Source organism: Rhyacophila brunnea, unplaced genomic scaffold (genome assembly GCF_057557595.1).
Source record: "Rhyacophila brunnea isolate RB1 unplaced genomic scaffold, BYU_Rbru_1.0 scaffold_3, whole genome shotgun sequence".
Classification (NCBI taxonomy): Eukaryota; Metazoa; Arthropoda; class Insecta; order Trichoptera; family Rhyacophilidae; genus Rhyacophila; species Rhyacophila brunnea.
In genome coordinates, this window is record NW_028232965.1 from 1,595,205 (window position 1) to 1,621,152 (window position 25,948).

Here is a 25,948-nt window from a genome sequence, read left to right on the forward strand (position 1 = left end):
ACGATTCTGTCGGTTTACACTTTACAGGAAGCCAGCAGCAAACAATTTTTGAAAATAGCCGATATACTGAATTATTTGGTAGGTTAGTAACAACCCCCTAGGTTTTCCTTCTTGAATTCATGAATTTTGCCAAAATTAGATATGAAAATTGAATTAATGTTCATATTGAATCAAATAAAATTGGAGACCGTATAGCATACGGTCATATCTTTCCGATAGAAAGCTCATGGCGGAGTATGCCACGGTGAAATGTTTTACGTACAATTTACATGTAACCGCATATTTTATAAATAAGGGATACAAGTTCCCATCGACCCTAAAGCGTAAATGGTTCAGCCAATATAATATATCAGTGTATGTATGTGAAACATGGATCCTTAACGTAAGATTTTTTTAAACTACAACCGGCGCAACGTAACAAGGAAAGGTGCATGTTGCGCATAGTGCGGACAGACTACAAAAAAACTCATTAACAAATTGATGGCCCGGACATGTCTCTAAGTGAGTAAATAATCTCTGGACAAAAATACAGTATAGGTACATTGGTAGCCGTGTGGCACTGAACGATCTCCGGACAGTCATAAAACTCGATGTATAAACGAACTAAGTGTGGAAGGAGCTAATGGAGGCCTTCATTCATCTCGGCTAATGATTATTACACCCACGGTCGCCGCGCGGTTTAAGCGTTGGACTATCACGCCATGGGTCTCACGTTCGAATCCTGGGTCTGGCAAGTACACATATTGTTTTTCAATTTGTGTGAGTCAGTGTATGGACCTAATAGGTTGAGCAAGTGGCTGACATCCATTTCTCGTAAAAAAAAACTGTTAATACAAACCTCTACTCTGTGGAGGCCCATAATATGATCCTATTAGGATCGGACATGGTCGAAAAAATGATTAATATTCTGTACGTTAACCCATCGAACTATGATGGCTATAAACTGTTGTTTTAGCCGCCATTCGGCAGACAGTTTTGATAATAATGGTTCACTTCACAACACATTAAATTAAAGTTTCAAGGTTTATCACAGCAATATATAAGCATTTAACATTTCAATCGGTTTTTGAAAGATGCGGGCGATAACAGTGGGAATTTTGCTGCAATTAATCTGCAATGCGAAGTGGTTTGTAGCAAATTTACTCATTAGACTTGTTACATCTTCAATTTTATGATTTAGGCGACGTTTATTTTCTTCAACGTTTATGCAATTTATCTATGCTTTCATACATATAAATATACACAAATCATAAAGTCATTGTACGAATGATAAACAGTTATTTGTTCGTAGTGCTGCCGACCCCTGCAGCCCGCTAAGTAGATAGATGGACTTTTACAGTATTTGAACACAATCACAGGATGGCAAAGGCCGTTTGGTAAACGGGGAATGGACAATACAAAGACCACTACAGCCGCCTTTGACTGCTCAATAAAAATGTTTAGATGGAAAATTCAGCGTCTAATAATAACTTTTTTGAAAGCTTTCGGCGAGCTTTAGAATGTCATGACAAAACAATAATTATTATGAAAACGGAACGCAATGATAAAACGTAGTTTATTTACATTTGGAAAAATTTGAGAATAAAATATGAACACCAATTAATTACAATATTCTAAGAATATTCTCTGTTCAAAAATAATCAAATTAAATTAACTAAGTTTCACATAGTACAATAATATAAATAGCAAGTGGGTACTGCAGCAGGCTAAGTGTGGTCTGAACCACGAGGGCACTGAAAGTCGAAATATTCTTTACATAAGGAGCGGAAAATTTTAGGCTAGAGAAAATGAGTAAAAATAATTACATATAAGGAATAATTCAATCAGGTAAAACTAATAGATATGTAACATCAATTTTAATAATAATTAGAAAATATCCATGTAAACCCGATAATATAGTACAGTTGGAAAATTATGTAGGTACGAGTAGTATGAGAAGTTTATATTATATTTTGGTATCTAATGCAGGATTCATTTATTAATACATAGGTAATGTATCACACCTGTTTGATGCTGGAAGATTCCGAAGCATTTGCAGCAGTGACGTAATTCCAGTACGTGGCATATATAAAATTATGTGCTAACAAAAACTGCATGGTGTCTACTTACAGGGAATGGGTGATATTATAATTATAATCGGTTCATAATAATTGTTTTCGGCTTATGAAAATTAATATACTCCATGAAATGGTTTAAAACCATAATACTCTCAGAAAAAAGTTCGGACCAAGTGAGATTCGAACACGCATCTTTGATTTGTCGGGTGACTGGTCTAACTATTAAGTTATCGATCCAAGTGTCCTTTCTGGAGTTTTTTATTCGAAACTGTATGAATACACACATTTTAAAAATGGTCTAATGTGAGATTATTTATATTGTATTTAATTAAAAAATACTTATGATTGACAATACTCAATACCATACGTAATTTATTAAAGAATAAACGTACCTACTTTTATTAATGTACTATCAATGCATTAGAATAGGTCGATTGTAAAGGGTGTTTTTTTAGAGGTTTTTTTAACTTTGAAATGGAATAAAACAAAGATGACTTTTTATATTGACATGAAATTTACTTTATTCGAAAGATGCTCTTCTGGCATTATAATTTAAATATGACTTCTGGCATATGACCGCCACGGCTGGCTCGGACGTAGTCTAATCTGGTGGTCCAATTTTCGATGACTTTTTCCAACATTTGTGGCCGTATATCGGCAATAACGCGGCGAATGTTGTCCTCCAAGTGGTCAATCGTTTCGGGCTTATCGGCGTAGACTAGCGACTTCACATATCCCCACAGAAAATAGTCAAGCGGCGTTAAATCGCACGATCTTGGAGGCCAATTCACGGGTCCGAAACGTGAAACTATGCGGTTACCAAACGTTTCCTTCAATAAATCAATTGTGAAGAAGTACGGACCAATTATTCCACCAGCCCATAAAGCACACCCAACAGTCAATTTTTCTGGATGTAACGGTGTCTCAACATACACGTAAGGATTATCACTCCAAATACGGCAGTTTTGTTTATTGACGTATCCATTCAACCAAAAGTGAGCTTCATCGCTAAACAAAATTCGCTTATGAAAATCGGGATCAACGGCAATCTTGTTTTAAAATAAATTTTCACAATTTGGAAGCGTTGTTCAGGCGTCAGTCTATTCATGTTGAAATGCCAAACCAAACTAAACATAAATCACTTAACAGCTGACAAAATGGCCGCCAATTAAAAAAGTGCTGCCAACTTAAAGTTCTATACCTCTAAAAAAAACACTTTACTTATGCTTCTGGTTTTTTTTTTTTTTTTTTTTTTTTTAATAATAACCATACCCTTGCTTTTTCGTACAAGGTGGTTGGGTGGGTTAGTTGCATTGATGTGGGGCTAATTAGGTGCCTCCATTTATATCTTTAATTTTCTTTATGGCCAGGATTAAATATTTTGTGTAGTGTTCTTGTGTTGTTCTATTGCTTAGTGCTTCGTGAGGCTTTTGGAGGTCAATTTCGTGATTATGTTGTCTACATCGAGTCCTGAGAGTCCATCGCTCCCTTTCTAGTATAGGACAGTCGTTGATGACATGCCACACAGTTTGAGATGTGTTGCCGTCACATGGACAACAGTCGTCATCCCTCAATTTAAATCTTTTTAGATAAGCTCGCACCGATCCGTGGCCTGTTAGTATCTGTGTGAGTTCGTGTGATATTTTTAGGTTCCTGGCGAGAGTGATGGCACAGTTTATGTTTGGAATAAATTTCTGCGTTATTGATCCTGTGGCGGATGTTGTGTATCTGTGGTTCCATAGCTCTATGGTATCTTCGTTTAGTTTTTGTTTTGCGTAACTCAGAGGGAAGTGTGTATAGGTTAAAGGTCTTTTGTCTGTTGTGGCTTGTTTAGCGTATTTATCAGCTTCCTCGTTTTCGGCTATCCCTGTGTGACTTCTAATCCAGAAGAATCTGGGGTTTGTTCCTATCATTCGAAGCTGTGTTGACAGTGTTAAAATGTCTCTTACAAGTGGGTGTGTCGATGATGGGTTTTGGAGAGCTACCAGACTGGATTGGCTATCTGAGAATATGTTTACATAGTCGTGTCTGTGGAACTTTAATCTTTTGAGTGTCCACTCGAGAGATTCTCTGATAGCAAATATTTCTGCTTGGAAAACAGTGCAGTAGCTTTCGAGCTTAAATTTTCGGGGTGTTATTAATGTTCCATTTTCGTAGGCTACAAAAGCTGCCCCTACTTTGTTATCGATTAGACTGCCATCTGTGTAGTATGCTTCTGGTTAGAATTATTACGATACCGGACATAACAGAGAGCAATTGACGACATTCATGTGGCTAGATCGACAGATGTTTGAATTATCAGCGGAAAAATCAGCATCATCATCACCATCAGAATGATTTAAACATAGGATCTACATATATTTAGAAACTGTTAAAATTAGCTAGATATGTGACTCAGCGAGTGGATATATATTGGGAAAACACCGGGATACAGTGATACTGATAAGGTGCACTAAATGGATGCGGTTCAGTGGATCAATGAATTGGTCGAATTTTACGGAAATGCATGACAGAGGGAAGTTAGTGATCTAAGGAGTGAAAGAAAGAATTAATTCAGCGGTGGGTGGATTCATAATAATGATGGCGGCGAAGGGTGGAGGCAGGCTGTTCAGATCCGTTATAAAATAGTACACACTATACTTTGACAGTCATACGTATTTGTTTTCATTGAAAGTAAACTACAATTTATAGACGGTGTTAGTTAGTTTTTAAAATCCAATAAAAACCTGCGAAAACTAAACCATAATAGATAACAGTCAAAAAATATTGGTCTATCTATAAAATATCAAAAATTACGCAATTAAATAATACATAACTTTTTATAGATTGAGTAACATCTTTTATTTATTATAGTTTGGTTTAGGCAGGGCATAATGAATTTAAAAAAATGAACCAACAATATGTATTCTTAATCCAACTAGACCAAATAAGTATGAATGAAAAAGTGTGCACAATTTTGTCGTATCGCCCAAAGTATACCAAAATTAGATTGGTTTGGTTCAATTGATTTCTAAAAACTAACCAACATCTGTAAATAATTGTAGTCTTAGTTCAATAAAAATAAATACGTATGAATAACAAAGATTAATGTGCACTATTTATGGCGGATCTTAACAGCCTACCTCCACCCTTCGCTACAGCATATTATTATTAAATATAAATGATTGATGACTAAAAATTAACACCGGTATATCATTGGTATTCTGTTCCGGCGGATTACTGCTACTATAAAATAAAATATTTTGCAAAACAAAACCTCAATTTATGTAAGCCACTGGACATCGACTGAGCCGACCTTATATCCCGGTTCGCTAGTCAGCTGTTGCAGTCTACAAATAATATGCACACACATAACCTGTACAATAGAACGCTGCATAGTGTATACCGACCTGCAACTGCATTGTTTTGTTTTGATATGACCTATATTATGAATAGGTTCACCAGCTGAAGGCTAAATAGACAGCATGCGTTCTGCTTCAATGGCTAAAGTGATCAGTTAACTATTATTACGATTTGAATGAAAGTTTATTAAACATTAGCATTAATCATAGGTGAAATAAAAATTAAGTTTTAGTAGGTAAGCGGTGGATTAATTGATAAAAGATTCACTTAGTAGATTAGGTACGTATTGTTAATATTGGTAATGGTATTAGTCATAATCAAAATAGTGCACTGCTAGAAACCTAAATTTGTGGAATTCAATTATGTTTGAGACAATAATTAATGTCTTGTCCTCCTTTTACAACCTAGCTCCATCCTATCGTGGGCATGCAGCAGTGGCCCTTGGATACCCGAGAAGAATCAGTACAAGCGGACATTCAAATAGTGTAATTTACACCACCAAAACAACACCTGCTCAAGTGTCAAACAGAACTAAAACGAGGTAATACCATTTAATAGGTATAACAATTAAGCGTGACGAGTTCAAGTTAGAGTGTACGTAATGAGGACATTATCGTTGTCTACAGGAGCCACGGTCCATCTTCAAGGTTAGCGCCAGCACAATTGTCTATCAGTTTACTCCACACTCATCCACCCCTTTCTATGTAGTCATAATTACACCTCTTTACTAATACAGTCCTCTGTTTCCCTTCAAAAATGTTCGATTAAATATTATTGCAGTGAGGGAGATGGTAGAGTAGATATTCAGTTAAGCGACACCAAAACAATACGATAAAATAAGGGTAAGTATACTCGAACAAATAATAGCATGATACGATAATATGAAAATACCAATAAGAATGATATCGACATTACACTAAAGGTATATTCGATTTCTAATCACTTAATCGTGACAGTACTTAATTTTTATGGAAATGTCAAAAAGCAAGCAATAACTAGGTAGGTATCTTAAAATAACATAAATTATTTTGTCTGTAATTAGTATGTAACCATAATTACTTTATTATAGAATTTAGAGAGTGAGAGTTGTGAAGAGCAGAACCTTGGCAAAGTTTTGTTTATATATTCAGTTTGTATCTGCTGTATTTCATTATGGAGAAATTTAAATAATATATTTGTCATCTGCACAACGCAGAGTACTGAGGTAAAATCAGTTAATAAAGATTTATCTATTATTCCAATCAAGTCACCAGAATAGATCTTCCAGAGACAGTAGCACGTTTAGTGACGTAGAGATCTAACACATTGACTTATCATCACATTAAAATGATATTCAAGATTTTGACATAATTTAATATTTTCTTGGCTAGTTATTTAAGTATTTAGATGCCCCTTTTTAAATCTTCTGACGAATCGAATGCATCATCTGCGTGAAAGAAAATTACCGTTCCCCAGAGTACTCGCCTATTGGAGAACAGTGTGGGTGAGGTCCATGCTTGACAGCTTTACGAATAGGAAACCTACAAGATGGCGCATGCAGTATTATACTCGCTGTCGCAACGCTCTATATACAATGTTTATATAGAGCAGGGGTTCCCAACCTTTTTGTACTCTAGAGCACATTCTAAAATATCGGTAGGTTGGCGGGCACCACCTATTTTTAATCGACAAACTCCTTCCATAACTTCTCATTTTTCCATAATTTATTTTCTTATATTCATAATTAATTAATAAATAAGTTAATAATAAGTAATAAATAAATATCATTGGCCAGTGCCTCATAATTAGGAGAGTATGACGATAATCCTGTTAGCAAACAATCATAAAGATGCTCATCGGTGAGTCGAGATCTATATCTTGATTTTATTAAGTTCAAGTTTGAAAACAATGATTCGCATAAATAGGTCGAACCGAAAAATGATTCAATGTTATATGCCGCTTTTTAAAAAAATGGGAACTTTTCTCTGTCCACTGTATTCCAAAAGTCCTCTGATATTAAGGATTTAAGCAAAATATCATTCTTAAGCTCCAAAATTTCTAACTCTAGTTCTTCTTTCTTCTTCTTCTTCTTCTTCTTTCACCCTGTCACGTCCCAACATTGGGGCATAGGGCAAGCACAAGTTGGCGCCACTTCCCTCGGTCCATCGCCAACTCCTGTGCCTCCCGCCATGTCATACCTGCAGCACGTAGGTCGCTTTTGTAGCATCGCTGCAGGGTGAGGGAGGGCCGGCCACGGCGACGGAACCCTTGAGGCTGTGCCACAAGGGTACGAAGTGCCGCACTCTTTGGCGGCATCCGGAATACATGTCCCAGCCACGTGAATCGTCTCTTCGTGATAACTTCAATCACCGAAGGCTGTTGTGTCTGCTCACGAACTCGGATATTTGTAACGCGGTCGTACCAATGTACCCCTAAGATTCTGCGGAGACATCGATTCTCAAAGCTCAAAAGCCGTGACTCTTGAAGCTTAGTAAGATGCCATGTCTCACAGCCATACAGGAGCACAGGTAGCACGCACGCGTTAAACAAACGACATTTGGTCCTCACAGAATACAGCCTTGACCTCCATGCGACTCCAAGTTGGTTGAACGCAGAGCCCGCCACACCCATGCGGATTCCAAGCTCACTAGAAATACCACCATCATCGGCAACCGTGGCACCCAAGTACTTGAATCTGGACACCAGCTCGACGGGCAGACCAGAAACCCGCAGAGGAGTGTCGGCGTCGATGCAAGCAGCACTGCACATGGATTTGGTCTTAGCGGCATTCAGATGAAGACCCACACGCATCGAGTTCGCGGCTAGCCTGTTCACGGTCACCTCCAACCTCTCGATCGTCGAGTCAAACACGACTGCGTCGTCTGCATACTCCAAGTCGCACAGTCTTTCTTCGCATAGATCGCTTGTGTCATCATGATGTAGGCGTATCCCACTGTCGGGGCAAACCGTCTTACGCATTATGAAATCCATCATGATGATAAAAAGAAAGGGCGCAAGTACACATCCTTGCTTGACTCCTGACGTGATTTCAAAGAGGTCAGAGGATGTTCCGGCTGCTCTCACGCGACACTCTGTATTGGTGTAGAGAGCACTTATCACGGCGACCAGTTTCCGTGGGACACCATATCCTAGCAGAATTTGCCACAGAGATTCACGATGAGGACTGTCAAATGCCTTTTCATAGTCCACGAAGCAGCAGGCGACAGGTATATTCATCTCTTGGTACTGTTGCAGAAGGCTTCGGAGAGTTGAAATATGCTCTGAGCAGGACTTCCCCGGGACAAATCCACTCTGCTGCGCACGCAAAACGTCCAGCATGGGACTTCTAATCCTGTACAGGAGAATCTGCGCCAACACCTTCCCGGGAACGCTGAGGAGAGTGATTCCTCTGTAATTATTACAGTCTTGTGGGTAACCCTTTTTGTGCAGAGTAACAACGGTACCATCCCTCCAGGCTTTGGGGCACTGCTCCCTTTCCCACACCTCGTGCAGAAGGTCACACAAGGACGGCAATACAGCGCTCAGTCCGCAGAGCAGAAATTCTGCATGGATGCCATCATCTCCAGGAGCTTTCCTGCGCTTCAGTCTTTTGACAGCCTCTTTAACTTCAGCAGTTGTCGGAGGATCTTCGCAGAATCCCGATGCAGTAGTGATTCCGAGGGCAGTGATCTCCGACGGAATATCGAAGGGATGCAATGGAGGTGGGCGATTCAGGACATCACTGAAATGTTGGCGCCATAGCTCCTGGACCTTTGCAGGTTCGGTGACTGTCACTCCGTCAGAGTTGCGTAATGCAGTGACCACTGGACGTTTCTTACCGCAAATTGCTCTGGTGATGCGGAAGAGAGCACTTGGATTATTCTTGCAGGCAGCATATTCCGCATCCCGAATGAGGTCATCCAGGCGTCGGCGCTTATCGCGGCGGGCAGAACGCTTTACCACGCGGTCCATTGTCTGGTATTCCGCGCTGCGCTGTGGGTCGTATGTACCATTGTCTCGCAATTCTTTCAGGAGCTTCCTCTTCTCAATCATCTCCCATGTATGAGGTGACATCCAGTCCGGTCTGTGCGTATGCCGCTCTCCTAATGCAGTAGTTGCGGAGCTCATTATAGCATCCCGGAATAATATCCATTTTCCTTCTAAGGGATCCGAGTCGATGGAAGACGTGAGAGTTCTAGCATCATATAAGCGCTTCTGCAGCTCCAGCTCATAGGTTGCACGCACACGGGTACTTTTCAGTTTTTCCACATCGAGTCTGACCGTCCTTTTGGGTTTTGGGACTCGTTTGAGGTCTATACGGGATTTCCCGACCAAGAGTTCGTGGTCACTGTGGATGTCTGCACCTCTATATGTCCGCACGTCTAGCAGTTCATGCCGGTATTTCGCTTTGACCAAAATGTGGTCGATCTGGTTTCTTGTATTACCGTCTGGCGATGTCCATGTATATTTGTGGATGGTCTTATGAGGGAAAAGACTACCACCAATCACAAGACCATTCATTGAGGCAAAATCTACCAGACGGGAACCATTATCGTTCATTTGGCCAAGGCCATGTTTTCCCAGCACAAAGGGTCCACGCGAGAGGTCAGATCCTACTTTGGCATTAAGATCACCAAGGATAACTGCATGATCACAGCTGGGGATATTTCCAGCGGCTTCCGCCAAACTTTCGTAGAATGTATCCTTATCTGCATCGCTAGCAGCCTCTGTGGGAGCATAGCACTGCAGAAAAGTGATGGAGCCCGACTTGGTCTTGAAAGTAGCGCGGAGTAGACGTTCGGAGATAGGTTCCCAGCTGGTGAGGCACTTGCAAGCTTCCTTGGACATCAGCAATCCGACTCCACTACGTCGCAATGTGGCGTGTCCGGAGTACAATAGACGAAACCCACGAATAAACTTCTCGCCAATGCCAGTGAGTCGACACTCACTGATCCCGAGAACATCTAACTTGTATTGAGAAAGTATTTCTGTTAGATGCTCGGCCTTTCCAGGGACATTTAGAGTACGGATATTGTAGGTTCCAAAACAAAATCGTTTACCGAATTCAGACGAGGTCGTCAAGATGGAAACGGGGGTCCGAGGCTTCCCTGTGCTTGGATTAATCTGTTGTTTTAGGGTGTGCAGGTGATCATCCCACAGCACCCGAGTTCACTGGTGGGGCTGCCACCTTAGGGCCCGTGAACATGCCCTGGTTTTCTGTAGGGGTTTTCCTTCCCGTAGCCAGAATGTACCAGTTTTTAGGCGCTGGTGATTCGCCTTGCACCCTCCTCTATCTGCTACAGCATGCTGCATTGCCTAGGGACCCCCACGGAGAGGTTAGAGGTAGGATTTGTTGGCAGAGCTATCATGGATAGTCGACATACTCAGCATTTCAAATGGAAGCACACCTGATCTGGCATCAAGGCATACCCCACTGAAGTCATACCAACCTTTGGTCTTACCTTGAACAAAATCTGCAATACATGCGGCTATTTCCATTACATTTATTTGGCAAGTAAAATAATTGATACAGAAGGAAACAATTGGCTCGCTATCTGTTAACTGCAAAAATCTCTCTTCAAATTGTTTTTTTAACACTTGTCTTGAAGATGCTTAATAAATAAACGACCCGTTTAATTATTGTCGAATAGTGACGGGCACATACGAATCGTTCCGCGGGCGCCATGGTGCCCGCGGGCACGGGGTTGGGAACCCCTGATATAGAGCCTAGAAATAAATAAAATAAAGACATGTCTATAATTCAGAATTGTTTAATGGAATTACTAAACATAGTCAATATAGAATGTGATTCATTCTACCGAAGCCACTTTTGAACCCGGTTTTCTCTCGTCTAGTACAATTTCAAGGCGGTTCGAGAGTATTTTTTGTAGAAGAATTGGTAACAGACTAGACTAGGAAAAGTAATATAATATATTAGTTTATTTTAATTAATTCAATACTTGTAGTTAATTTACAACAAAAATAAAAGTCATGCTTTCAAATAATAGTACAACCGTATAGTAATATGATTCATAGATGTGTGTGTTTACAAATAGGGAAGTTTCCCTATCGAATAACTTCGACATTAGTCATAGAACAACAGGTGGAAAGCACGCAGGTAAGTAAGAAGTGTGGTATACCTAACTAACGCGATTGTGAATCGAGTGCGGAGGGAGTGTTTTACGGCGATTGTTGTCCATGGTAGGCAGTCGATATGTTTAAAATATGGCGTGCGCAAAAGTTAAATAAGTGTCGAGAAATAAAAACACAATTTATCCTCTCAATCAACTTGAAGTTTTATCAACTATCCCTTTCCTGCAGTGTATAGTTCTTTTTCTACATACATCGCAGAGTAATGACGATGATAAATTATAATTTTACATAAACTAAAATAAACACGTATTCAAAAATATTTTTTACTATGTGACGAATACCAGGTGGTAAAATGCCTTTTAGGTATATACCGGGTAGTCCCAGAAGTCCCCGACCTGACTTATAGATAACAGTTGTTGTTTGAAAATAATGACCATGATAGAAAGTACCAACCTTATAAAGCCTAAGTTTGAAGTTTGACGACGCTACGTTGTTCAGTAATTATTTGTCAGCCATCAACAGTGAACGCTCTCAGTGAATTTGTAAACATGGAAAAAATTGGTCATGGTTATGTGATACAATACTTTCATTTGAAAAGCTTCAGTCCAACCAATATCAAAGCGGCGCTAGATTTTACTCTGGGGGTACCTGCCCCTTTGTTTACAACAGAAACATATTGGGTGGCTGAATTTAAACGAGCTAGGACGAGCTGCCAAGACGAACATCGCAGTGGTCGACCAAATGAGGTGACCACGCCAGAAATGGTGACGAAAATCCACAAAATGGTATTGGATGAACGTTGACTGAAATTGCGCGAGCTGGCAGATATGGTAGGCTTTTCAAAAAGTGCTGTACATCACATATTGACTGAAAATTTGGACATGAGAAAGCTGTGCGTAAAGTGGGTGCCACGATTACTCACAATGGAACAAAAACAGCATCGTGAGGATGTTTCAATCGAGTGTTTGACGAAGTTTCACAGCAATAAAGTAGAGTTTTTGCGTCTATTCATAACCATGGACGAAACATAGGTCCATCACTTCACACCTGAGACGACGGAACAGTCAAAACAATCTACTGAAAGGGGAGAATCGGCTCCAAAGAAGGCGAAGACAGTTCCATCTGCAGGCAAGGTCATGGCGTCAGTTTTTTGGGAAGCACGTGGGGTAATTTTCATTGATTATCTTCAGAAAGGAAAATTAATCAACGGCGTGTATTATGCAAACTTATTGCAGCGTTTGAGTGATGAAATCAAGAAAAAACAACCGCATTTGGCGAAAAAGAAAGTTTCGTTTCATCAGGACAAGTCATCAGTTCACACATCCGTTATCGCGATGGCCAAAATCAATTAGTTAAAGTTCGAATTGCTTCCTCACGCACCCTATTCGCCAGATTTAGCCCCCTCGGATTATTTTCTGTTTCCAAACCTGAAAAAATGGCTCGGTGGTAAAAGATTTGCCAACAATGAAGAGATGGAATCTGTGGTTGATGTCTATTTTGAGGAGCTCGACGACTCTCACTATAAACAGGGTATCAAAGCTATTGAACATCGCTGGGAAAAGTGTATCGACCTAAAAGAAGACTACGTAGAGAAATAAAAATATTTTTTCCCAAATTTGTTGTGTTTTCTTTGTTAGGTCGGGTACTTTTGGGACTACCCTCGTATATATTATAACTTTATATTTTAGTGTCACTCACGATAGCCGCGCGGCTTAAGCGTCGGCCTATAGCGTCGTGGGTCCCAGGTTCGAATCCTGGGTCTGAAAAGTACCTACACATATTGTTTTTCAATTTGTGTATGACCTAATCCGTGACCCTAGTCAGAGTATGGACCTCATAGGTTGAGCAAGTGGCTCACATCCATTTCTCGTAAAACAAAATCTCTTAATACACACATCCACTCTGTAGAGGCGAGGCCCATAGATCTGATTAGGACCGGACATGGTCGAAAAAAAAAAATATTATTATTGAAGGACGTATTTTACATTGGTCGAAAAATAATGATTTGGAATATCTCTGCTAAACAATTCTTAATCATTTTGAATATTTTTTTTATCATATGAATAAACATGCTATCGATTAATTGTATAGTTTTATTATATAGAAAATATAAAACTTTCCATTGGTTTTGAGTTTGGCTCGCATTTTTGAAGAAACTGCTATAATAGTTTGCGATCCATATTTGCCACGATATCCATATTGTTCGATGATTTTGTACATTATTATATCAACACCCCAATTATATTAAACAAACTACACAGGTTGATTAAAATTACTAAGATGAAAAAACTTTTGCTAAAAAAGTAACACAATAACAGGAGGACCTTTTTACTAATAACTGATACTACAACCTACCAACATATTTACTATTTCTCCAGAAACACCTGTATATCGTGTCGATATTGATATGGATTGGGAAAAAAGCTCAGATGAAAGAACACGTCATGTACGTATTGCTAGTAATAATGATTATTCTTATTTCGCTGTGGTACTTCTTAATTAGCAAATAAATAAATAATACTGTTTCTTCTTTAATAAATAAATACCTGCATAATTGTTGCATGACAATAATTAGAAGCTTTTATTGTTCTAAGGTTTGAGGGCAATCACGAAGGACTATTCATAAAATTAGTATTAAGAATCAATGGTGTAATAAATTAGAGACCCATAAAGAGATGATTTTGTTGTTGTGATCGGTGACCCTGAGAAATAGGGGTGTAATAAGCAGCACGCTACTGTTTTGAGCGAAGGGAGCGTCACGCGCCGGAAAGTAATAAAATCTTGCAAATAAAACCTTCGATAGAATTGACTTAGTACGCCCAAGAGAAAAACGTTTGGCCTCGAAAATATACTAAAATAGTAAATTTCCCTTGAAATGATTGTGAAATAGAAGTTGTATCAATAGTAACAACTGATTATATTTACTATTCGAGGAACATATACCATACCATAATAGAGACGTTGGTAGGTATGTTAATGTAATAATTTTATTGATCACACTGAAAATTGTGAGCGAACTAAGTAGCACATTATTATATTGTCAAATAAAGGGGTCTATTAAACGACTTTTCACTCATAGTAGAAAGTTCTGGGAATATGAAATTCTGAAATGAATTCGATATGTATGTAAATAGAAACAATAACATAATTAACTACGACAATGTCAATATAAAAAAAACTTAATAATATATATGTCTAAAACAGTACTGAAAAAAAAGAACTGAATAATTTATAAGTAAGTAGGTATTAATAATAATGTATAGCTCTTATAGTGCCCGGGGAGTCCCTCAAAATGTCCTGCTCAAAGAAATAAAAGAGTGATTAACTTGTTTAGGTTCTCTTACAGAAAATAAGTTCATTATGATATTATGAAGAATTGAAAATTAAGAAGAAACATCTTATGAATAAAATAAAATATGATTCTCACAAAAGATATATTTCTGCAAATTGATTTTTTTTATCACTCATTCCAAACAAAATATCAATTTTATAAAGTCACAGAAATAGTTATATAAGCTACTTATAAAGTCACAGAAATAAAAGCGAAAATAGTCGTTTTTTATACTTCCTATAAATACTTCCTATTTGATTTAAGCTAAAAAAACTACGTAAATGCTCTATGCTTGCACTCGAAAAAAACGTTACAATTAATATTCGTCCCATAGGTATATCGCGCATTTGATGGCCGTAAGTTTTGTTCGCCGATAGATTTTGGAAAATTTCGCGATTAGTGTACCTACTGGGATGTTTTGTATGAAATCGACGTAATGGAACTTCATGAAAACTTCTTCACAAAAAATGAATTTTTATAAGTCCGAATATATTATATTTTTCCACGTTTTTATTAGCTCGTATTCTTGTTTGTCCGGTACAGATTTTTTCTTGTGTCCAGTATAATTTTTTTCTTGTTTGTCCAAGATTTGTATTGGACGATTGAAGATTTTTAACTAACTTCCCGACTAGCTAGACATTTGAAATTTTTAGAATATATCAGAACACGACGACAATGCATTCTTTTAATACTTTTAGCCATTTTTAAGCAGAATTGAATTCATTTTCAGTTAATTCTGTTATGTATGGAAATTTATTATTGTTGGTTAATGGTTGCTAAGGGGGTCCTAGCAACTAAATGATTAATATATACGTGCGTTATTATGGAAACCAATATGAAATGTCAAAATGACATTTCAGTATTTATATCAAGTACAATAAAAAGTTTTTATAAATAGGTACATAGAATTGTCAAGTTTATATGATTCAACAGAAAATTTAAAAACGTGGTATATAAAAAGTTCTTTTTATCTTGTAATTAATTATTAAGTGTTGATATTATGTGTTAAGTATTTAATTTTACGATTTCACTAGCAGTTATCATTTTACGTAGTTTACGAATGGCTCTCGTACTTTATAAGACACGTTTAAACGACAGTTCAATAACTAGGTAGGTATTATTACAGTCAGGTGTAATCACTGTTGGTAAAATACATTATCACGTTGTTTGCCCAAAAAAAAAAACAAAAAAAAAATGTATAAAACAACGTTTCTGGGGGGATTTTTTGTTCTTAATCTGTTGTACGCGAACTGCCTTTTCGTGCTCGCAACAAGGAAACACGCACTTGAAATGTTTTTAAGATAAAGGCACTGAAGGAAGGCGGGAGACCAGCAGCGACCACTTGGAGTTTTCTTGCCGTATTTCAAGATAGCGAAGCAGGAAAGCTATATCATAAAGTGCCGTTTAAAAGTAGACCCGGTATGTGATATGGTGAAAGAAAAGCGAACTCTTGAAAATTCATTTACTCGCCACATTTTCTTACAATGTTCGTTCGCATGTAAAGTACATACCTAAGTAAATTTGTTAATTTAAATTTAAAATTACATCGATTTTTTTAAAAACCTCAGAAAAAAATAGTAAATAAATTCAAGATAAAAAGAACTTTTTATACACAACGATTTTAAATTTTCTGTTAAATTATTATGCTCAAAATTGTACTTGATATGAAGTAAATAAAAAACAAACAAACAAACAAATATAGAATACTGAAATGTCATTTTGATTTCCATAGTAACGCACGTATATATTAATAATTTAGTTGCTAGGACCACCCACTTAGCAATCAATAATAGTGGATTGGATTACGGATTTATTCTGAAATAACTTTTCATACAAAACGGAATTAACTGAAAATGAATTCAATTCTGTGAAAGATGGCTAAAAGTATTAAAAGAATGCATTGGCATCGTGTTCTGATATATACTAAAAGGTTCAAATGTCTAGCTAATCGGGAAGTTAGTTAAAAATTGATTGCAAGATTTGTACCGGACAAATAAGAATACGAACTAATAAAAACGTTGTAAAATGTTAGTAAAATGAGTTGGAAGTCGAAACTCACATCATTAACTTTCCGGCGAGTGCTTTATGTTGAGTGAGTTATTTTTTATTTATACCTATATACCTACACATTTTATGCATCATTATTTTCATCAAGGGTTCTAATAAAATATTATGTATACAATATATACAAATAATAAACAATTTAAATATATTGTTTCAAAAAACTCCCTTCTAAAATACTTCAATTGTGAATTAGCTGACGCTATGATTAATGCGGATTTTTTAAATTATACTTCTTTTGAGGCGAGAGTGAAATTGAGAGCTGCGCGCGCACACCGTTACGACTAAGGATTCCGATCCAGGGATCCCGAGCTATTTTCGATACCTATGAATCCCGGGATTGACAAACATAAATTTACGGAAAATAAATTAAAAACGAAAATATAACAGAAAAAATACTTTTAATAACAAATAACTACATTAGAAAATAAACTAATTTTGAATGAAGTTTGATTTATACCCATGTGTAAGTTGCCGATTCATTTTATTTTTTCACATAAATTAATAAAAATGAGAAAGATTAGAAAAAACAATGCTTCGCACTATTAACAAAGTAATTCCACCATGATCTCATACGTTTTACGGCAGTTTCATATTTGGCTGACTAATTAGATTTATAAAGCGGAAAGGCCATAAGTACACCATGATTTGCTTTACTATTTTAAGTCTCGCTAACCCATTCATTAAGTTTATACTATCAGAAACAGCAATCTCATATTAAATTCACATTATTATTCATATTACAATATTATTTACTCCATTAAACTTATGTATTTCCAAGATTGAACGTATACAATATTAACAATAAATGTCTTAAATAGTATAAATTATACTAGATTTATTGTTGACCGATTTTATCAATGTTATTTGTAAATATAAAAAATTACATTAATAATGGAAAAAAATGCCAATCCCGGGATTGTCAAATTGTAATCCCGAAATCCCGGGATCAGAATTTTGGCTCGGGATTGGATTCCCTAGTTACTAGCTGCGAATCAGTCAGCTGTATACAAACGCAAGTTTGATAGTATAATTGTTCCGTTGCATAGGCAACGAATTTATTACTGTCGGCCATTTGCAATTCCTTACGTAAACAAACGATTAAACGTGATAGTGACAGTTGTTACTTTAAAATAAAAACAACGAGAAATAACAATATAATTAAGAGCTAGTCGAAGAATCTAGGTTATCACAAGTTTTATTTTGTTTTGTTACGCCAAAGTATAACTTCTAACGCGCGTACATAAGTACACGCACCGATATTTTTTTAAACTACCGTCGTTTCAACTGAGGTAGGTACTAACCGACTACAAATTCCAAAAAGGATAAAAACATTATTAAACCTTGTGTTTTTAATAAAACCATTCACTATTGAATAAAAAAAAAACATTTAGACTTTATTGCATTAATTTATAGGTATCTAACTATATTATCAGACAACGATAACTGCTGCTTTACTGACGAACAATTGTCTTCAAATCAACCGAGTCAACAACTACGTCTACTCAGACAATTGACGGGTTATGTTTGACGAGATTTAAATAAACTAGCATGAAAACGATGTAGACAAGAGTTTTTGATATGATATAGGTTACCAAACTGATGAAATGGCAATGGGTTGTCACATTGCTTGGCGTATGGACAAACGTTGAACAATATGTAATACAACGGTACCTAAGAGACACTCAAGGACCACAGGTCCACCATAACCCTTGCTGGATGAACGAATTTATCGAGTCATCGATGTAACAATGATCTGGTTATAAAGGAAATTAGGTTTTTTATATGTAATATTAATTACAATAATTAATTTCATGATACTTTTTCATAACTCACTCTCAGCAGGTTTCTTTATGTTATTTGTCATTTCTTGAATCCTTAAAATTTTAAATAATTAAGACATCATAGCCGTCCTCTCAACTACCCATAATGACACCATAGTCTTTCATGGATATGTATCAGTAACGAAGGGTGGAGGTAGGCTGTTAAGATCCGCCATAAATAGTGCACATTAAACTTCTTTAGTCTATCGTATTTGTTTTTATTGGACTAAGACTACACGTTACAGATGGTGTCGGTTAGTTTTTAAAAATCAATTAAGCCCAGCTCAAACCAAACCATAATAGTTTTGGTATACTTTGGGCGATACGACAAAACTTTGCACACTTTTTCATTCATACTTATTTGTTCTCGTTGCTTAATACAAAAATAATATTGTTAGTTCTTTTTTTAAAATTCATTATGCCCTGCTTAAACCAAACTATAAAAGATAAAAAAATATTTTTTATCTATAAAATTTCACAAAGTTATGTATGATTTAATTGCATAATTTTAGATATTTTATAGATAAGCGAATATTTTTTACTATTATTTTACCATTATTGGTTTGGTTTCGCAGCGTTTAATTGCATTTTAAAAACTAACTAACACCGCCTGTAAATTGTAGTCTTATCTCAATGAAAACAAATACGTGTGACTGGAAAAGTTTAGTGTGCACTATTCATGGCCGATCTTAACAGGCTACCTCCACTGGTAGGTATACCATGGCGTAAGCGTAAGGTACGAAAATACCCCTTCATAGTTGCTGTGTGGCGTCTCGAGAAAAAATCCCAAACAATCGCGATAGCAAATGGCGTGCGATTAAAACTTACCGTCATACTAAAATGTGAAAGCTTTTGTAACGTCAAATAATATGAGTAACTTTAGTAATAGTTACATGCCGTGGCGTGACATCGAATTTTAAAATACATAGGTATACTGAATTTTTCATGAGAGCGTATACAGGTCAGGCAATGTATCGATTGATATTCTCAATGATAAATTAATAATGAATAGAAAATATGTTCATGCTTTCATACCGTCCGTTTTCAGTCCAAGTCGTTCCTTCAACGCGCGCGCAAAAATGTCATCCACCGGATTCTGAAACAATCAAATTAATACAAAATAAGTTTTATGTAAGTAAGTGAAGTTATCGAACATGACTGTAGTCACGTTAACCCTTTCCAGCCTAAAACCTCAAAACTTTTAAATAAAAGTAAATTAAAATCGATTTTCTAATACCGTGTATTTATCTATAATATAAAAATCAATATTTGTTTGTTTGTTTGTATTTTATGAGCTGCCGTACCGTTCATCCGATTGCGATAAAACTTTGTCAACTTATTGCTTGCACTTGCGCGAAGAGTATGGGCTATATCTTATATATATACAAATGAATGTCTGTCTGTCTGTCTGTCCCGAATACGTTCCTATACCATTAATCCGATTGCAATGAAACTTTGGTGAGTTGTCGTGCGCATGCCCACGAAGATTTCTGAATTAGAAAATCATCTTCTTCTTCTATTCGTATGCGTTCCTATACCATTCATCCGATTGCGATGAAACTTTTGTCAGTTGTTGTGCGCACACCAGTGAATAAAATAAAAAGTTTGTTGTTTGTTTGTTCCATCCAATTTAGATTTTTTTTTACTACATATTAATAACATTAATAACGTTTTCATATTTTGGATTCGATTTTAATTTAGTGTTCTTTTGTTTGACCTTTACTCATATTAGAATTATTTTCATATTGCCATATTGTCTTACACAGATATTTTAATATTAAAAAAATAATTACCTCTTATTATTTTTTAAATATCTAAGATAAATATAACCACGAAGCGACCCTGTGCGAAGCCGGGTACTTCAGCTAGTTATGAATAAAAATTAATTCTATTTGTAATACTTAGTAAAATTATAAATTTAGTCAAACATATAAATTACTCAGGGACTAGAACAAAAAAAAGTAATTTTATTTTTGTAGCTCTAGTTCTAGCTAGTTCCACTCACTTGAAGTAGCAATTAATACAGTTATTGTGTTTTTATTTTAACTAATACAGTACCTACATTTCCACCAAGAATTGACAGTTAACACCATATTAAAGTTATTATAGTTAATATTGTTTATTTGTGATTAATACGCATGTAGATACAGAAGGAAGGAATATTAAACATACATAATTTTGAAAACATGAGAAAATATGGCCAAAAGAAAAAATCTTTTTTGAAAAAAATAAGACACCCGGCAGGAATCGAACCTGCGTCTCTTGGGTATCGCGCCCTGTGAATTACCAATATGCTACGACTGCCATGCTTAATTGCGACACATTTTAACTATTGGTTTTTTTAATACGTACTCATAAGCGCTCTCCAAATTGACTCACGGTAGGCGATCGGTTTTTGTATTCTAAATTATTAGTGTTCTAATTCTTAAAATCTTGTGAATTATTCGTTGAATAAAAGAAATAGCTAAGAAGTTTTTCTATTTGGTTAAACCTAAGAATCTTATTCATTGGGAGGAAACGAACTCGAAGACTTTGACCTCATCATATATATAAAGGAGAGATCACTAGTGAAATGCATTTTTTGCCTGAAGATGTGTCAGTGGTTCCACGAACCACACTTGTCACTTTACAGAGCCGCAATGAGTACAACGGAGAATTAAAATAAAAATAGCTAACTTTCATTTAAGAGACGACACACAAAGAAAAAGAATATTTCAATCTTTGCCAATATTAGTGGCGAAGGGTGGAGGTAGGCTGTTAAGATCCGTCATAAATGATGCACACTAAACTTTGTCAAGCATACGTAGGTATCTGTTTACATTGAAATAAGACTACAATTATTTACAGATGGTGTTGGTTAGTTTTTAAAATTTAATTCAACCCTGTGAAAAACAAACCATAATAGATAATAGTCAAACAATAGTCGTCTTTCTATAAAATATCTAAAACTATGCAATTAAATAATACATAATTTTGAATATTTTATACATAGAATAATAATAGGTATATTTTTATCTATTACAGTTCGGTTTAGGCAGGGTTTAATGAATTAAAAAAAATGAACCAACAATATGTGTAAATTATGTATTCTTAATCCAACAAAAATAAATAAGTATGAATGAAAAGGTGTGCACAATTTTGTCGTATCGTCCGAAGTAGACCAAAACTAATATGAATTGGTTTAGGCAGGGTTTGATTGATTTAAAAAAAGCATACCATCTATAAATTATAGTCTTAGTTCAATAAAAACAAATACGTATGACATAAGTTTAATGTGCACTTTTTATGGCGGATCTTAACAGCCTGCCTCCACCCTTCGCCACTGGCCAATATTATATAAAGGCCAAAGTTAGCCACCAAGTAATATATTTTTATAGTGTCATTAGAATGAATAGCAGATATCTAATTATAATTCAAAACGTCCACTTAACCTTTGCAAGAAAATAATCACATTAGGGTTATGCGCTAAATGAATTGACCTATAAAAGGTAGCGTGATGAGATTTGGCATGATTTAACAAATAGCAAGGTGGAGTCTCTCTCTCTCCACTCTTCAGGTAAAAGCCGCGGTACTTTATTCAGAGTGAATTGGTAAAAATATAATTATTATTGACGGATAACGACGTTCGCCAGTCGATATCTAACCTCCTTTATCGACAGGCGTCATAATCATGCCTGAGTAAAATCGAACCAACGAAGGAAACGATCGCATGTTATCGACGAAAGAAAATTATATTTATGGTAAAAGGTCGTATCGATATTACAAAAAAAAAACTGGGAAGGTTTTATCAATCTTCGTACATTAAATCAACCAACACAGCTAATGGAGTAAAAATAAACATTAAAATATTTCGATGCATAAATAAATTTGCGAAGTGTGAGGTATACATACATTTAATTATATCAACTAGAATTAAGCTCGCGTAATGTTGAAGTAATTTGCATATAGGTGGCAAATGGGGATTTATTACAACGTTTTTATTAGCTCGTATTCTTGTTTTCCCGGTGGTTGTTTGTCCAGTACAAATCTTGCAATCGATTTTTAACTAATTTCCCGACTAGCTAGACATTTGAAACTCTTAGAATATATCAGAACACGATCCCAATGCATTCTTTTAATACTTTTAGCCATCTTTAAGCAGAATTGAATTCATTTTCGGTTAATTATGTTTTGTATGGAAAGTTATTTCAGAAAAATCCGTAAAAAATAAAAGACTATTATTGGTTGCTAAGCGGGTGTTCCTAGTAACTAAATTATTAATATATACGTGCGTTACTATGGAAATCAAAATGAAATGTCAAAATGACATTTCAGTATTCTATATTTGTTTGTTTGTTTGTTTTTTATTGACTTCATATCAAGTACAAGTTTGAGCATATTGAGCATAATAATTCAACAGAAAATTTAAATACCTTGTATATAAAAAGTTCTTTTTATCTTGTAATTTTTATTGTTAGCTTAATTAATCCTGTTAGAGACTATATAAACGAAAAAACGGTGGATATACTCTTCTACCCTTAACCAGGCCATATGAACTTATTATAGCAATAATTATGATTTCTTTCAATGAAATACTTTGATTTAAAATACAAAAGCCGATCGCCAATGTAGCTCAATTTAGAATGCGCTTCAGTGAGTATTAAAAGCCACTAGTTAAAATTGATCGTAATTAAGTATGATTCTTTTAGCATAGTGGTCTATGTGCGTGGGCGTGATACCAGAGAGATGCAGGTTCGATTCCTGCGGGGTGACTTTTTTCAAAAAGATTTTTTCTATTGGTTATAATATATTTTCTCAGAAGTGTTTTCAAAATTATGTAGGTTTGTGAAATATATTATATTTTATTTATACGTAAATTTCAATTGGTATAAAAACTATTTTCCCATAGCCTCATTGTGGGTAATACTTAACCATAACCTACCCGATAAAACAGCCAAATTGTATGTGGGAAGGATATTGTCATGACTTGATTAAGGGTAAACATATTATATGTATCCGCAATACCTACGTTCTTTTTCTTGTCGGTTGAAATAGATTATTTTGAGAATTGTTAAGTTTTCTAAATATATTTTATTTAACAGTACCCATTTGCTAGTAGCGAAGGGTGGAGGTGGGCTGTTAAAACCCGACATAAATAGTGCACACTAAACTTTCTTAATCGTTTGATTCATTGAGATAAGACTACAATAAGTACGTGTTTGTTAGTTTTTAAAATTCAATTAAACCCTACCTAATCCAAGCCATAGTAGATAAGAGTAAAAAAAAATATTATTATATTATGCCATTAAACTATGCATAATTTAAGATATTTTATAGAAAGAAAAATATTTTTTATCGACTATGGTTTAGACCGGGCTTAATGAATTAAAAAAAACTAACCAACATCATCTGTAATTCAACGAAAACAAATAAGTATGATTGAAAAAGTGTGCACTATTTTTGTCGGATAGCCCATAGCATACCTAAACATTATGGTTCGATTTTGGTAGCGTTTAATAGTATTTAAAAAAAACTAACTAGCACCATCTACTCATTGTAGTCTTTGTTCAATGAGAACAAATAGGTTTGACTGACAAAATTTAGTGTGCACCATTTATGTCGGATCTTAACAGCCTACCTCTACCCCTCGCCACTGCTATATGCATATTAATAATATAACAATGTAACAATAATAGAAAAACACTGTCTTAAAGTTGCCTATGCATAATAGTATATAATTTATGAAAGAATAATGAATTAATTAATTGAAAATAAAATCGTTCACATTGGAAAACCTGTAGTCCATGTAAACGCCATGTGTGTTATATATTATTATATTATAACTGTCATGCCAGTCATGATTGCGAGATGCAACTTTTTCAATGAATGGAAATATTAAAAGTATATTTACCACTAACTAAGACAAACTTTGTACAGCCTCACTAATTGACTAATTAGAGAGTGCGTGTGGTGTGTCACTCCCCTAGTTTTACCGTAATCAGATGTGAGTAGAGATATGCACTTGCTAGACAAGATGACAAGAAGTGCCATATAGCGTTTGATTGAGTTAAATATCTTTACAATACTAATAATTAATTGTACCAGTATGGGGGAACTCTAGTATATCTTCGTACAATGGGTATAATAAGGTTATCCAATAAAACGGTTTAAAAATTATGAATGGGTTGAATCAAAGTATTTTCAAACTTCGTTATTTTTCAATTACCATGTAATTTCATTTATTGAAGCGATACAATGTTCCATAGTAAACATTGTATTTTCCTAAATTAATGCAAAATAAAAATTCAGTAATTAATCTAATAATTACTTTAATAATGATCAAGACAACAGGACTATCGCTTTCGAATTCGCCGTCCATATAATTGTATTAATTTTTTATGTATTGTATAAATAAATATACGTGCCAATGAAATTTCAGTGTTGATTGGTCGATTTGGTTGTGTTTATTATTTATTACATAATGCGTGAATTAAATACTAGAGTAGGTATATAATTATGATATAAATTGGCTCTACAATGCCATATGGATCTTGCAGAAGAAGTTTTGTAACTGATTGTTTTACGAGAAATGGACGTTAGTCACTTGCTCAACCTATTAGGACTATGCTCTGTGTTCAATCACATAGGTATATAATGTGATTTTTCCCAACCCGAGATTCAAATCCGAAGAATCGATGCATTACCACTTGGCCATCGTGAATGTATCAGTAATTGTCATTGTCATTTTTCAGCGAACTAAACCAGTTCTGAGGATTATTTAAGTATGTGAAATATATACCAGTGGCGAAGGGTGGAGGTGGGCTGTTAAGATCCGTCATAAATAGTGCACACTAAGCTTTCTCAGTCATACGTATTTGTTTTCATTGAAATAAGACTACAATTTTCAGGCACTTAAATTTATTGGCAGGTTTTAATTGATTTTTAAAAACTAATCAACACCATCTATAATTTGTAGCCTTAGTTCAATAAAAAACATATACGTATGACTAACAAAGTTTAATGTGCACTATTTATGGCGGATCTTAACAGCCTATCTCCACCCTTCGCTACTGATTTATACTATACTTATAGTTAGTTTAATAAATAAATATGAATATGTTACACATGTAATAATGTTCGGTTATGAATGCAATATTCTTACGATTTAAAATAATAAATTACTAAGTATTTTTTTTATATTTAAACATTAATAAGGTACCTATGAATTCAACGTACCTTGTACAACGTAACAGGGTACGTAAGAGATTAACCATTGTAAAACA

At 35.5% G+C, this 25,948-nt stretch overlaps 1 protein-coding gene across 4 annotated transcripts in view; it reads right to left on the bottom strand.

Moving 5' to 3' along the window:
• Nucleotides 1–25,948, bottom strand: part of LOC147067739 (protein FAM107B) — a 179,139-nt gene that overhangs the window by 27,539 nt on the left and 125,652 nt on the right. For all 4 annotated transcript variants that reach the window (XM_085952745.1, XM_085952747.1, XM_085952746.1 and 1 more), the window contains exon 2: nucleotides 19,722–19,782. Coding sequence is in view for 1 of the 4 variants with exons in the window: in XM_085952744.1 (XP_085808870.1) it covers nucleotides 19,722–19,782 (61 nt within the window). In the remaining 3 variants the exon portion in view is untranslated. The remainder of the gene's footprint in view (nucleotides 1–19,721; nucleotides 19,783–25,948) is intronic.